The 14135-nt window shown below is 48.5% G+C and overlaps 1 protein-coding gene across 3 annotated transcripts; it reads left to right on the top strand.

The window, feature by feature from the left end:
* Positions 1–10978, top strand: LOC147342834 (conglutinin). 3 transcript variants are annotated; one of them, XM_086381772.1, is made up of 9 exons: positions 1–113; positions 910–981; positions 1401–1602; positions 5900–6016; positions 6298–6405; positions 6712–6819; positions 7170–7286; positions 7883–7966; positions 10426–10978. In XM_086381772.1, the coding sequence occupies exons 3-9, from the start codon at positions 1404–1406 to the stop codon at positions 10806–10808; spliced, it is 1116 nt and encodes a 371-aa protein (XP_086237898.1). In that variant the 5' UTR covers positions 1–113; positions 910–981; positions 1401–1403; the 3' UTR covers positions 10809–10978. The 3 variants fall into 3 exon arrangements, with proteins under 3 accessions (XP_086237898.1, XP_086237897.1, XP_086237899.1); XM_086381771.1 differs by having other exon boundaries at positions 44–158; XM_086381773.1 differs by having other exon boundaries at positions 75–243.
* Positions 10979–14135: the final 3157 nt, after the last annotated feature.

The following is a 14135-nucleotide window of genomic DNA, read 5'->3' as shown; positions in this document are numbered from 1 at the left end:
TTTCTCTGGAAACTGGTACTGGAACCTCAGGTTACAGCGCAGGTATAAATACTCAATATTGGCTGAGGAACTTCAATTTGTGTGGAGGTTCTGAAACCCTAGAGGACGCAACTGTGAGTGTCTCTGTCCTAGCCTCTCAACTTGCTTTCCTGTGTCCAGTGAGTATCTTCCTGCCTGAATGGGTGCTTTATCCTACTGGTGCTGAGGAAGGCAGGGTCTGTACAGCAGTTCCAGTCTAGGAGGGTGAGTGTTGGAGGTGGGGCACAAGGTAATAATGGATGCTCTGCACTGTGTTCCTTTCATTTGTGGGAGATGTGTTTCCTGGGCTGGGAGAAGGGGAGAGTTGGATGTGACATCCCACCAGATCTCTGATGCCATTGTCCCCATGGAAAATGCAATTCATCGTCCTCTTGGAAGGAGGCACTTCTCTGTCCAGAAAGCCCCTTCCCTCCCACTACCTCAGCCTGTTTGGCAACGCTCGGTCCTTTGCACAGGTCTCTTGGGCTTTCTTCCAGGTCTCTGCAACTCCCATGATTATTTTCCATGCTCTAAACATTACAGTTTCTCTCTGAGAGAAGAAAGAAGCCCAACACTGGGAGTGACCCACCTCCTGCACCCTGATCTCACTTAGCTCCTGAGTCCCTTTCTGATGGTAACCAGAAGCTCTATTGAACATCGGCTTTCCTCCTTTGAAGCCAGCTTCCCCCTGATGGCACCCGTCTCAACATCCTCTCTACCAAGAGGCCCCTGTCCCAAGTCCTCTTAGGAGATCTGGGCAGGACTCTAGGTGTACCAGGAAGTTTCCTAGTGGAGCCCCAGAATGACAAATCCTGGAAAATAAGCAGTCATGCACCTTTCTGTGCTCAGGACAGACCTTACCAAGCATTATCCCTCTGGCTTTCTTTTCAGATAGCACTGCAGACTCCAGTACTAGCCTGTCCAGAGCAGCAAGTGAGAGGAAACAAGCCAGCATTGTAAGAGGTAAAGCAACCAACTTACTGGTATAAAAAGGGATAAAGAGGCCCAGAGAGGGAAGGGTCCCACTCGAGGGCCCTCAGTGAGTCCCTCCTGGTGTGACAATGGCCTCAGTGAGGCATTCTACATCCTGGCCACAGTGCCCTTGGCAGGGATGACAAGCCCAAAAGGGATGACACAGACCATCTGACAGTAGGGTCATGCTGCTGGCAGACCAGGTCAGAGGCCCAGCTGGTCCACACATGTCCTCCCTGGCCAGGCCTTATCCTAACTTTCCCTAAACTGCTTTTGGAGCTTGGTACTCTTGGCCCCAGAGGATGGGAGAGGAGATGGGGGAAGGGCTTCTCCTGACCTCCAGGAGCTGGGCCAGCCCTACGCCTCATCCTTGGACCAAGAGCACCGCCTCTTTCTGTTCCTCTGCCTAGGACATGCTTCTCCTCCCTCTCTCCATGCTGCTCCTGCTCACACAGCCCTGGAGATCCCTGGGAGAAGAAATGACAATCTTTTCTCAGAAAATACTGGCCAATGCCTGTACCCTGGTTATGTGTAGCCCCCTGGAGGGTGGCTTGCCTGGTCATGATGGACAAGATGGGAGAGAATGTCCCCATGGAGAGAAGGGGGATCCAGGTAGAGCTGGGACCATGGGCTTTCCCTGATGGGAAGGGGTGGGCACTGGAATTGTAACCAACCCCAAAACTCTGAATCTTCTGCTGTGGAAACCTTGAGGATGGTCTTCCCAAGAGGGGAGGGTTCCCCCAGATCTTCAGTCTGTCTAAAGCATGGCTTTACTGGTTGGCAAAGACTTGCTTGCCCAAGTCCCCATTTCCATAACCACCTGTCCTGATTCCTCCTCTAGGATCTTCTGACCCTAACAACCCCAAGAATGTACAAACAATCAGCGAGTGGCTGGTATTTGGAGTCCCCTGCTCCAGAACTCATTGGGCTTACCAAGTGGTGCTAGTGGTAAAAACCTGACTCCCAAAGAAGGAGGTGTAAGAGATGCAGTTTCGATCCCTGGGTCAGAAAGATGCCCTGGAGGAGGGCATAGCAACCCTCTCCTGTATTCTTGCTTGGAGAATCCCGCGGACAGAGGAGCCTGGCGGGCTTTGGGCCACTGGGTTGCACACAACTGAAGTGACTTAGTACACTCATGTGGGAGACATAGGAGATGTGGGTTTTATCCCATGGTTGGGACAACCCCTCAATAGAAAATGGCAACTCACTCTGTTATTGCCTGGAGAATATCATAGACAGAGGAATCTGTCAGGAATCCACAAAGAGTCAGATGTGACTGAGTACACACACTCCAAAACTTAACATTCGTATTATATGTTGCCTCTGCAGAATTTTAAATATTTTTGAACTGATGACAGTGTTGTAAGTTTCACTTTAATCATCTGTAGATGAGAATAATATCAACCACACAGTGACAAAGAATTGAGCCAAGGCTTCATTTTTTTGGTGGGTCTTCAAGATAAAGCTTTATCCTTCTGCTGTCCCAACCAGCTGAATTCTCCTGAGGTTTCCAAATGTATTGATTATTAAAGGAATTTTCTGGAAACACTGTCCCACAGGAGAAGATCTGGTTTTTACTGGCAAGAAGTGAGAATTTGATGAACCAGTGACAAGGAGGGGATCACCAGGGCCCTGGGCCAGGGATGTGGAGGGATTAACTGAGGTCTTTCATCTTTCTGGAGTTTGTGCTTTGACTGGAGAGGAAAGAAATGAACAACACTAAAGCTGAAAAGAATACATAACATCCCCAGGATTTGTAGGGTAAGAGACAAGTATCTTATCTGTCTGTCTTTTAGAGAGAAAGTAGCTCCCAACATGAATGGGCTGGGGCTTGAAAATGCTGCCTAGAAGTAATCTCAGAGGAGGGGTGGTATTCAAAATGCCAGCTCTCTCTAGCTCCCTGAGGGGCCCTGAATTGAAAAGTATCCCTTCCTCTACCTCCCTGCTCTCATGGCTGCCATGGTTTGTGCAAAGGATGGGCAACCTCTAATGCTCCCTTCTAAGGACTGACTTGTTTCCAAGGTACCTGCTGCCCTCCCCAGCCAGGGGGGAGCCCAGGAGAGGCACAGCCAGGGACCAGGTGTCTCTGCCTGAGCACAGGGTGTCTGGGATGTGGGGCCCATCCTCGGGGCTCCCATTGATTACCTAGCGAGAATTGGAGCTAAGAGCAGGACACAATGCCCAGCACAGAGGCTCTCACCACCCGTCAAATACCCCAGTCTCCGTCCACCTGCACATTCTTGGCCCAGGCAAGCCTGGCCCTTCTTACCCTGGGGGAGTGGTTTCCAGATCTGAAATGTCACCTCTCCTCTCCAGGGCTCTGAATCCTCTTCAGCCTTGAAGTCCTGTTCCCTATGAGTACGTGTGTGTGTCCATGGGTTGAGGGTGCTGGGATGGACAAGGGACATCTCAGAAGCTGTTTTCTTCACTCATTACCTGTGCCTCACAGTTTAAACTTCAGTGACAAATTCCTTGCAGACCAGGACCTGGTGCTGACATTTACTTCCTGCTCAGTGCTAGGCAGAAAGCCATGTTCCACAAAGAGATTCTCAGTGAACTGAGAAATGAAATAATGAGGAAATGAACAAATAAGTGAATGAACAAGTTAATAGTAACTGACAGATTTCTTTTGTTGTCTTTTTGCACGTGAATGCTTACTCACAACAGTCAAAAGATGGAAACAACCCAAGTGTCTATCAGCATTTATCCGCAGTGAATGAATAAAGAAAATGTATTGTATTCATACTATAGAACATTTCTCAGCCACAGCCCAGAACGAAGTACTGAGATGTGCTACAAATTGGATGAGATTCAAGAATGTCACTCCTAGTTTAAAGAGGCAGACGCAAAGGGTCATATATTGTATGTATTTATATAACATATCCAGAATAGATAACAGAGACAGGCAGCTGCATAGAGGTAGCCAGGGCTTAGGAGGAGGCAGGGAGGGAGTATGGGTATTAGGTTTTCTTTGGGATTAATGAAATAGTCTTGAACTAAAGAGTAGTGGTAGTTGTACAATTATGTCAATGTTCTAAATGCCACTGATTTGTATACTTTAAATGATTAATTACAGGTAATTCCTGGAGGTCCAGTGGTTAGGATTCAGTGTTCTCACTGCCAGGCTTCAGGTTCAATCCCTGATTGGGGAACTGAGATACTGCAAGTACATCACAGTAAAAAAAAAAAAGTTATTTTTATATTATGTTAATTTCATCTCAGTGAAAAAGGAATAACCAAATTCACATAATTGAGTTTATAATTCTGGAATAAATAGGCATTTCTCTCTTTAGTCTTTGAATACAAATCTCTTCTAATTTCAGACTTAGGCAGCCTTCTTAAGGTAATGTGATGTTTTTAAATGTTTGGTTATTTTTCCAAAGCAAATTAGTATGTGGTCACTAAATACAAAAAGATGAAAATTTAAATTGCCTGATTTGTGCCCCTTAGAAAGAACTGTTAACACTTGTCTATGCTCTTCTTGTGGTTTTTTCAATGTGTGTTTCATGTGCACATGCCTGACACATGCGTGGACATGTTGAAGAAACCAAATCATATTAAATAGTGTTTATAACTTACTTTTATCACTTAATAATGCACAACAATGTCATCTATCTTTCATAAATTTAAAAGCATGTTACATAGTTTTTTTGTCTTCTTTATATTAAATAGAATTGATCTATAATATATTAGAATCAGATGTACATCATAATGAATTCATATTTGCATGTATTGTGAAATGATTGTCACAAAGTCATCAACACACACAGTTACGAGTTGTGTGTGATGAGAGCTTTTAAGATCTGCTTGCTCTGCAATGTTCAAGCATGCAACTCAGGATTACTAACTATACTAATTTCGCTGTACATTGTATTCCTGGGACCCAATTGTTTTTTAACTGGACCCTTGTACTTTTTGAAGATTTCTGTCCATTGTGCCGACTTCTCAACCCCACCTCTAGCAACCACAAATCTGTTCTCTGTATTGTGAGTAAGTTGTTTTTGTTCGTCTGTTTTCTTAGATTTCACATGTAATTGAGATCGTATGGTACCGCCCTTCCCTGTGACTTATTCCACTAAGCATAGTGCCTTCAAGGTTCACCAGTGTTGCTGCAAATAGCAAGATTTCATTCCCTTTTATGGCTGAATAATGTTCCATTGTATATGCACCCTGCATTTTCTACATCCATTCCTCCATCCACAGATACTTGGGCTCTAGGCTACATCCATGTCTGGGCTACCATAAATGATGCTGCAATTAACTTGGGGGTACATATATCTTTTCAGGTTAGTGTTTTCATTTTCTTTAGTTAAATGCTCAGAAGGGGAATTGATGGATTCTACGGTAGCTCTAGTTTAACTTTCTGAGAAACCTCCATACTGTCTCCATAGTGGCTGTTCCATTTGCATCCCTACTGCACAAAGCTTTCCTTTTCTCTACTTCTGCAGCACTTCCTATTTGCTGTCTGATAATAGCCATTCTGAGAGGTGTGAGGTGACAGCTCATTGTGCTTTTGATGTCTATTTCTCTGGTGGTAAGTGTCAGGTGTCACTTCTGCCATAAACTTTGGTTCTGGGGAGGGGGGAGGGCAGGGAGTCCATGGTCCAGGGTAAAAGCTGACAGACTTAACTGCCATAAATACCGTGGCCTTGGGGCAGGGGCAGGTGCATTGTATGCAAAGCCAGGTGAGTCTTGGTTTGGATCTGCCTCCAATTCAGCAAGCCTGTTTCTTCCCTTGTAAAATGGAGATGTAGACACGCATTTCCTACGTCACCACTGGACCAGTCACCTGGAGAGGGAGTGTCTACACCCTACAGAACCCTGAAGGAATGCAAGGGCCCTGACCCTGCAGGCAGGTGGCTCCTCCAGGGCCAGGATCAGCTTTATGTCCCTCTCTTCTATGACACAGGTTCACCAGGACCTGCTGGACCAGCAGGAAGGCCTGGATGGGTTGGCCCTATTGGGCCGAAAGGAGACAATGGCTTTGTTGGAGAACCTGGACCAAAGGGAGACACTGGGCCACGTGGTGAGCAGCTGGGCATGGAATGCAGGTGTCTGCAGATGGCATGCTGCTGCTAGGCCATGGGAATAGGCGTACACAGATTCTACCCCAGGAAGAGGAAGGTCATTCTCAAGGTGGCACAGGGTTATCTCAGGGAAGACTGGAGCTCCTGGGGAGGGTGGAGAGTGAGGGCAACATCTTTAGGAGGAGGCTGCCTGTCTGACTTCTATTATAGCCCCATCTTTTATGCACTCCCACTTCCAAGGAGATTCAGTGTCACTGACTGGGCTGGTCCTTTTTCCCAGGGCCTCCAGGTATGCCTGGACCAGCTGGAAGAGAAGGCCCCTCAGGGAAGCAGGGGAGCATGGGACCTCCAGGCACACCAGGCCCCAAAGGAGAGACTGGGCCCAAAGGTAGGTGGGTGGTATGTGGTGGGTGAGGGAGGGAGAAGGGAGGGGTGACGTTGGCAGGCCGGGTGGGGACCAGGGTACGTGCACAGTGCCTGGAAAGCCTGGAACCTCTGTGCCTGGTAGGCCTGGCTGGGCCTCTCCCCCATATTCTCACACTGAGTGAATTTCCTAGAGGAGACCAAGCAGTCAGGAGCAGTCTCCCAGGTCGCTCTTTTACCCGGAGCTGTGGGTGACAAGCTGCACTGCTGAAAAAATGGTACCTGCTGAGTGTACTCTCAGCCATGTTTCTCCAATGTGTTCCTTCCTCAGGAGGAGTGGGTGCCCCAGGCATGCAGGGCTTCCCAGGCCCCACGGGTCTCAAAGGAGAGAAAGGTGCCCCCGGGGAGACTGGAGCCCCTGGACATGCTGGGGTGACAGGTGAGCAATCGACGTGGGGCTGGGCTCATATTCCCCTGTGCCCACCACCGCCAGCCACCAGGTCAGAGCAGGGAGAGAACCAGTGTTGGGTTTTGGGAATTGTCTGTCTGCATGGAGAGGGTGGTGTGAGCAGCAGGGACTGTCTGTATTCAGGGAAGGCTGGTTGTTAGGTTATGGGACAGTCAGTGTATAGAGAGGATGCAAGAAGAGATTCCAGGCACAGAGGGACGTTTGTATGTGGGAGGGTGTACTCCTGGGGATATGACAGTCCATGTGTGGAGCTTGGGGGGGGGCATGAAAATGCTAAAATAAATGTTCAGCACTCACCCATTTCTCCTTATCTTATCCAGGGCCTTCTGGAGCCATAGGTCCACAGGGCCCTTCAGGTGCCAGGGGCCCCCCAGGACTGAAGGGGGACAGAGGTGATCCTGGAGAAACAGGAGCAAAGGGGGAGAGTGGGCTTGCAGGTAAGGAAGCCTTGGGAGCCCCATTAGGGTGTGGGGCAGGGAGGAGGCCTTATTCAGCTCAGCTCTCCTCTCAGATAACCCATTTACAGGTGGGGGTCAAGCAGGTAAAGCTGACAGGGTGTATGGCGAGGTGGACTCTGGTCTTAGCCTCTGTGACTTGCTGGAGGACAACCTGAGCAGATTTTCTATCTGATCTTTATGACAAGCCAACCTCCCTCTCCAGTTCATCAGATAACCTTGAACATCAAATAACTCAATGCTATGTGTATTCCTCTCCTACAACCTTACCACCCCCTGCAATGCAAAAGAAAGTGCTATCAGATTCCTAGAATTTGGAATTAAAATAACATCTGGTTCACTGTCAGTGAGGCACAGGGACCTGTTCAGGGGATATTGTTCCGAAGAGAACTGCAGGAAATCCCATGGATGCAGAAGCCAGCTAGGTCAGCAGAGGTAGGCTTCCTAGGCCTCTGTTACACCTCCTTACCCCACCCCCAACTGGCATCTCCACCTGGACTCTCTTCCCTTGAGGCCTGGGCTCTGAGTGACTCCAGGCTGTTCTGGATCTGTCTTCACTTGGCCTCTCTCTCCTGCAGAGGTCAATGCTCTCAAGCAGCGGGTGACAATCTTAGATGGACATCTGCGACGCTTCCAAAATGCCTTCAGTCAGTATAAGAAAGGTGAGTTCCTGGACCTGACCCTAGCCAGGCCCTGAGTGAGGGCCTCAGACTTAGTCTAGGCTTGGCTTGTAGTTCTCTTTGCTGGGTCTAAATTGGACTTGCTGGGACCATGACTGGGACTGGACCTAGACCTGGGGCAGGAGTGGGTCTAAGGACAAGTTTGGGACAGAGCTGTTCCCCACGTGCTCCAGAAGCTCAAGTAGATGCATGGGACAAGGAGGAGGATGCGGTCCATGTCACCAGTTCAGCAGACCTTCACCACAGCCTACCCTGGGCAGGTTCCTAGGACAGACAAGGGGTCACCCAAACCAGGATGCATTTCTTCCCTCTGTGGGGCCATGTGTGCAAATGTCCAGAGAAGCAGCTGCACAGTCCATAGCAGCAGAGAATCCAGACATGGTCCTGAGAGTGAGGGTGGGATGATGCCTGTGGGGTTCAAGGCTGCTGGGGACCTGTCCTTGGTGTGTGGCCACCAAGTATCTTACCCTAAAGATGTCCCTGGGTCTGGAAGGAATAGGCTGCCTCCAGTCTCTGGCCAGTGCTAGACTCCCCCTGCACCTCTTGTGGAGTTAAAGCAGAGATTCTTCCCTAAGCCTGGATCCTAAGCAGGCAGAGGCCTCTTGGAGCACACACCTGAGTGCCTGTGCCTTTGGGATGCTCCATCAACTGCCCCTCCTGTGTCTCTGCTCTCCATGATGACAGTTTTGAATGCACATCACTTATCAAACCTCACTGATCTAAAAGAATTAGAGTTCTCTGAAGGAGCAGAGCATAAAGGGGCCTGACTGGGTGAGACACAGGGTTGGGTCCTAAGAACTCAAGCCAACTAAGTACTGAAGTAGTGGGATGAGAATTCTCAGCAGTTTATGTCTTCCTTCTTGCTCAATCATATTTACATGGCTGCCGTCTCTGGGGTTGCACAGAGTTAGACACGACTGAAGCTACTTAGCAGCAGCATCTACTTACTATCTCATCGCCTGGTAGCTCAGCTGGTAAAGAATCCGCCTACATTGCAGGAGACCTGGGTTTGATCTCTGGATCGGGAATAGCCCCTGGAATGGAAATGGCAAACCACTCCGATATCCTAGCCTGGAAAATCTCATGGACAGAGGACCCTGGTGGGCTTCAGTCCATGGGGGTCAAAAAGAGTTGGGCACAACTTAAAAACTAACCCTTCATGCAGACTGATATAAACAAAGGTGAACTTGGGCATATGTGCTGGCCACCTGTGCGTACCTAAACACCATCACTCAGTCCACACCACCTACATACATGAACACACATGCAGACATAGGCATACCCATCCTGATGGACCTTGAGTCAGCCCATGTACCTTCAGATGGACACATGGATGTATTCAAGCATGCACACACATACCCACCCAGATGCATGGGACATAAACCAATCATGGCACACAAGCTTGCACTGACCTTGTCCAGGGCTGTCTTGGCGCTATCCTGACTACGTGGAAAATCTGGTCTCCAATTGCTTGTTAAAGAAATCAGAGGAAAAGGGCAGTGGGTCAGGGTGCAGCCTGGGTTCAGAACCAGTCCAGTGAGCCCTCCTAGGAGCCCAGAAGATTTCCATGCAGACCCTGGAAGTCAGAGCGGTGTGGATGGGATGGAATAAAAAGAGATACTTAACAGGTCACATAGGGGCTGCTGTTTTGCAGTGTACCTTTTCCTTAGAAATATGAGATTAGACTCTGAAAAGAGAAGTGACTTTCCCTTGTCACCTGGGCTGTCATTGCCAGGGTAGGACTGAACACATGACTTTCTGAAGCCCAGACAGGGCTCTCTCCAAAGGTGATCCCATCCTGCCCTCCCGCCCCCGCATAGAGCTCTCAGATGCCATCATCACCTGCTCAGTGGTCCAGGGAGGCTGACTGGCCATAGGTTCACCTGCGAGCATATGGAAGCCAACATTGGACTGCCCCCAGTGCAGAGGCCAGCACTTGGCTGCTCTCAGATGCACCCCTGTCCTCCCCTTTCTCCTCACCCCTTCACACAACACAGAACCACTCAGACAACTCCTCATGCCCAGTCATTATGCAAGGGTGAGAGTGAACCACCTGGTTGGTGTTTTCCACACTCTTAGGAACTGCCCTGGACTGTACAGTGTCATTTCCCTGCCAAAGTCCTTCCTATTTACACAGTAATTAAAATGCTGGATTCTCGTGAACAGCACGGGGAGGAACAGAAAGTGCATGTGGGAGCTTTAGTGTCACCTCCAACAGGGTCTGATCCTCATCTACATTTGAGAGTTGGGCGACTTTGGGCTTCTTGTGTAAGCACCTGAGTTCCAGGGTCCTCACCTCTTGCATGATGGATGCTTGGGAGCTAAGTGCCTTGCTTTTGTTCTATCTGGTGCCCTGGTACCCTCGTGGGAGCTGGGGACTCCAGTTGAAGCACAAGGTCTAGCTGCTGCACATCCCCAGCCTGACTCTCCTCTTCCCCTAGCGGTGCTCTTCCCTGATGGCCAGGCTGTCGGGGAGAAGATCTTCAAGACGGCAGGTGCTGTAAAGTCATATTCGGATGCAGAGCAGCTCTGCAGAGAGGCTAAGGGACAGCTGGCCTCCCCACGCTCTTCAGCCGAGAACGAGGCCGTGACACAGATGGTCAGAGCCCAGGAAAAGAATGCTTACCTGAGCATGAATGACATCTCCACGGAGGGGAGGTTCACTTACCCAACTGGGGAAATACTGATCTATTCCAACTGGGCCAATGGGGAGCCCAACAACAGTGATGAGGGACAACCAGAGAACTGTGTGGAAATCTTTCCTGATGGCAAGTGGAATGATGTACCCTGCAGTAAGCAACTCCTTGTGATCTGCGAGTTTTGAGCTCTCCCACCCACCCCAGGGAAGGGGCAGTGCCCAGAGCTGTGAGCTGCCAACATCCCAATAAAAAGGTGACCCTCTGCTGCTCAGGGCTTCCCCACTGAGCCACGGGATGAGGCCACCAGGCAGGCCTCCTATGGAACTCCTCCCTCAGAATAAAGTTTGAAACTGGCTTCACATCTGGAAGATTTCTCAAAAAAAAAAAAAAGGGGGGGGGGCAGCCTGTGACTCAGGGGCAAGGGCTAAACGGAGGTCTCCAAGATGCCCCTGTGCAAAAGCCAGTGTCTCCTTTTCAACAAGGCAGATGTCTAGCCCTCCACCTCTGCCAAACGTGGACTGCATTTGACCCCACTGGTCACTGCTACCTCCTTCCCTTTCCTCTCCTGCCTTCAATCTTTTCATCCTTCAGCCTCTTTCACTCGTATCTTCTCTCCTGGAGTCCCACAGAGAGGAGCAGGTGCCTCAGCTCTGGCTCCCTTCTCTCCTTGCATTCACTCTAGGCTTGGGCTCATTCTCTCCCATGGTTTCAAATTGTTTCTATTGATGCCTCCCCCAGGTAGAGCCCTGTTCAGACCTCTCCTCATATCCCAGAGTCCTCTCAGCAATGCAAGCTGTAGCCCTGGGGCTTGGAGGTCATCGTGGCTGCCTCTTGCTGGCAGGGAAGCACCAACTTCTCTGGCCAGGTTGAGTGGGCTTATACCCAGTAGACTCCCCTCACCCTTGACCACCAGGATTTCTTTCTTGACATTTCTTTCATGACAATGTGACTGTGGATGCCTCATCAGAGAATGTACCATCTTCACAGTCCTAATCCCTTCTAAAGTTTCAGGCAGAGAGGATGTCCAGCCATGTTCAGGTTCATCCCTCAACATCTTCCTGCCTTGAAGTTCAAGGGATGTTTGTCTCCTCTCTGCCTCAGAGATAATCTAGGCAAACCCTTCTCATTTTACAGACATAGAATCCAAGGCACTGAGAGGAAGGGAACCTGCATAGGTAGTGAGGTAGGAGACGGGGTGCCTCTGGGCTGGACCTCTGGTGTTTGTCAAGTCGAGTAAAATCAAGCTTTGTTCACACGTGGCACTCCAAGGACAAAGCTAGTGGCCAAAGCTGAGCTCTGCTAAAGCAAAGAGATAAGGAGCCCTCTTCTGAGTTCAACAAGGACTTCCCTGTCTACACATGTGCAGAAAGAGTTCTTGGGGGTCGAAAAGGGAGAGGCCCCACCCCATAATAAGTGGACACGCACCCATAGGTCTCTGTGGTGGCATCTATCTTAGAAAACACTTTCACATGCACCTTTTGAGGGTCTATGGACCAGTCAGGTGTGAAGAAATTAACAAGGTAATTGGCCAAAGGTAAACAATGATCTGGAAGGACTGTCCTATATAAGTTAATTTATGTCACATCTTTACTGCTCTCCCTCTCATTCGGGACTCCCGCACTCCACCACAGGTGTGTGTCTCTGCTTAGCTCTGACTTACTGCACTCCTCCTCCTCATTAGAGACGATGCCCATACCCTTACTCTCTGGGGGCATATTTCTGCCTTCTTCTGTCTTAAATAAACAACCTGCTTCTCGGTGTGCTCTGCCATGCATTGTGCTGTGTCTCTAATAATAAACTTTGTACCTAATTATCATTTTTGCCTCCTTTAAACATTATTGCTTTCAAATGGGGGATAGAGCCAGAGTCACTTTGCTTCTAGCCTCTAGTTCCTGATGGTGTGTTGACTAGGATTCCTGGGGTTTCATCCAGTCTACCCAGGTTCCATCCTTGGGCAGAGAACTAGATATCTCTTCAGGAGCGCTCACTGCTCTCCCTCTGAGATCAGGAGCACTGTTGCTACAACTCAGTCATGTAAAAGGCCATCAGATCCCAGAACTTACACTTTTGGCTTTGTAAGTTTTTGACCATAGGCCTCTGTATATTTACTTGATTTTATTGACATATTACTGCAAAGAATTCCAGCAGAGTTATTCAAAACCCTTAAGGATAATGCCATGAGGTGCTGCATTCAACATGTGAGCAAATCCAAAAGACCTAGCAATAGCCACAGAACTGGAAAAAGTCAATCCTCACCCCAATTCCCAAGAAGAGCAGTAGTAAAGAATGTACTAATGTTGGACAATTGCACTCATCTTCCATGCTAGGAAGATCATGGTTAAAATTTTGCATGCCAGTCTTTAGCATTGTGTGAACCAAGAACTTCGAGATGCCCAAGCAGGGTTTAGAAAAGGAAGAAGAACCAGAGATCATATTGCCAACTTTCGCTGGATCATACAGAAAGCAAGGGAATTCCAGGAAGACATCTACCTCTATTTCATCAACTACGCTAAAGCCTTTGACTGTGTGGATCATAACAAACTGTGCAAAGCTCTTAAAGAGATGAGCATACCAGACCATCTTACCTGTCTCCTGAGAAACCTGTACATTGGTCAAGAAGCAACAGTCAGAACCCTGTGTGGAAAAACTGATTGGTTCAAGATTGAGAAAGGAGTACAACAGGGCGAACTGCTGTTCCCTTGTTTGTTTAACCTACACGCTGACCACACCATGAGAAATACTGGGCTGGATGAGTTACTAGCTGGATTCAAGATAGGTGGGAGAAACATCGCTACTTCAGATATGCGGATGATACCACTCTGTTGGCAGAAAGCAAAGAGGAACTAAAGAGCTTCTTGATGAGAGTGAAGGAAGAGAGTGAAAGAGCCAGCTTAAAACTAAATATTAAAAAAACCCAAAAACTAAAAGCATGGCATCCAACTCCATTACTTCATGGCAAATAAGGGGGAAAGGTGGAAGTAGTAACAGATTTCCTTTTCTTGGGCTCTAAGATCACTGCAGATGATGACTGCAGCCATGAAAGCAGAAGACAATTTATTACTAGCAGGAAAGCTATGACAAGCAGAGACAGTGTGCTGAAAAGCAGAGACATTACTCTGCCAACAAGGCCCATATAGTCAAGTCTATGGTTGTCCCAGTGGTCATGAACAGTTGTGAAAGCTGGACCATAAAGAAGCAGAATGCCAAAAAATTGATACCTTCAAACTGTGGTGCTAGAAAAGACTCCTGAAAGTCCCTGGGACAGCAAGGAAATCAAACCAGTCAATCTTAAGGGAAATCAACCCTAAATACTCATTGGAGGGACTGATGATGAAGCTCCAGTACTTTGGTCATCTGATGCAAATGGCCAACTCTAAGGAAAAGTCCCTGATGCTGGGAAAGATTGAAGGCAGAAGGAGACAAGGGCTTCAGAGGATGAGATGGCATCACCGATGCAATGGACTTGAACTTGGACAAATATCGGGAGATGGTGAGGGACAGGGAGACCTGGT

This window comes from Bos grunniens, chromosome 28, assembly GCF_055505025.1.
Source record: "Bos grunniens cultivar Pamir isolate PY7600 chromosome 28, Bosgru_T2T1.0, whole genome shotgun sequence".
Taxonomy (NCBI): Eukaryota; Metazoa; Chordata; class Mammalia; order Artiodactyla; family Bovidae; genus Bos; species Bos grunniens.
This window is presented reverse-complemented; position numbering and strand designations above follow the sequence as displayed.

Excerpts from the sequence above, each read along its gene's own strand:
- LOC147342834 (XM_086381772.1), top strand. The coding sequence starts at position 1,404 with ATGCTTCTCCTCCCTCTCTCCATGCTGCTCCTGCTCACACAGCCCTGG. Across the intron at positions 1,603-5,899 it reads TGGAGAGAAGGGGGATCCAG|GTTCACCAGGACCTGCTGGA; the intron begins GTAGAGCTGGGA and ends TCTATGACACAG. Across the intron at positions 6,017-6,297 it reads GGGAGACACTGGGCCACGTG|GGCCTCCAGGTATGCCTGGA; the intron begins GTGAGCAGCTGG and ends CCTTTTTCCCAG.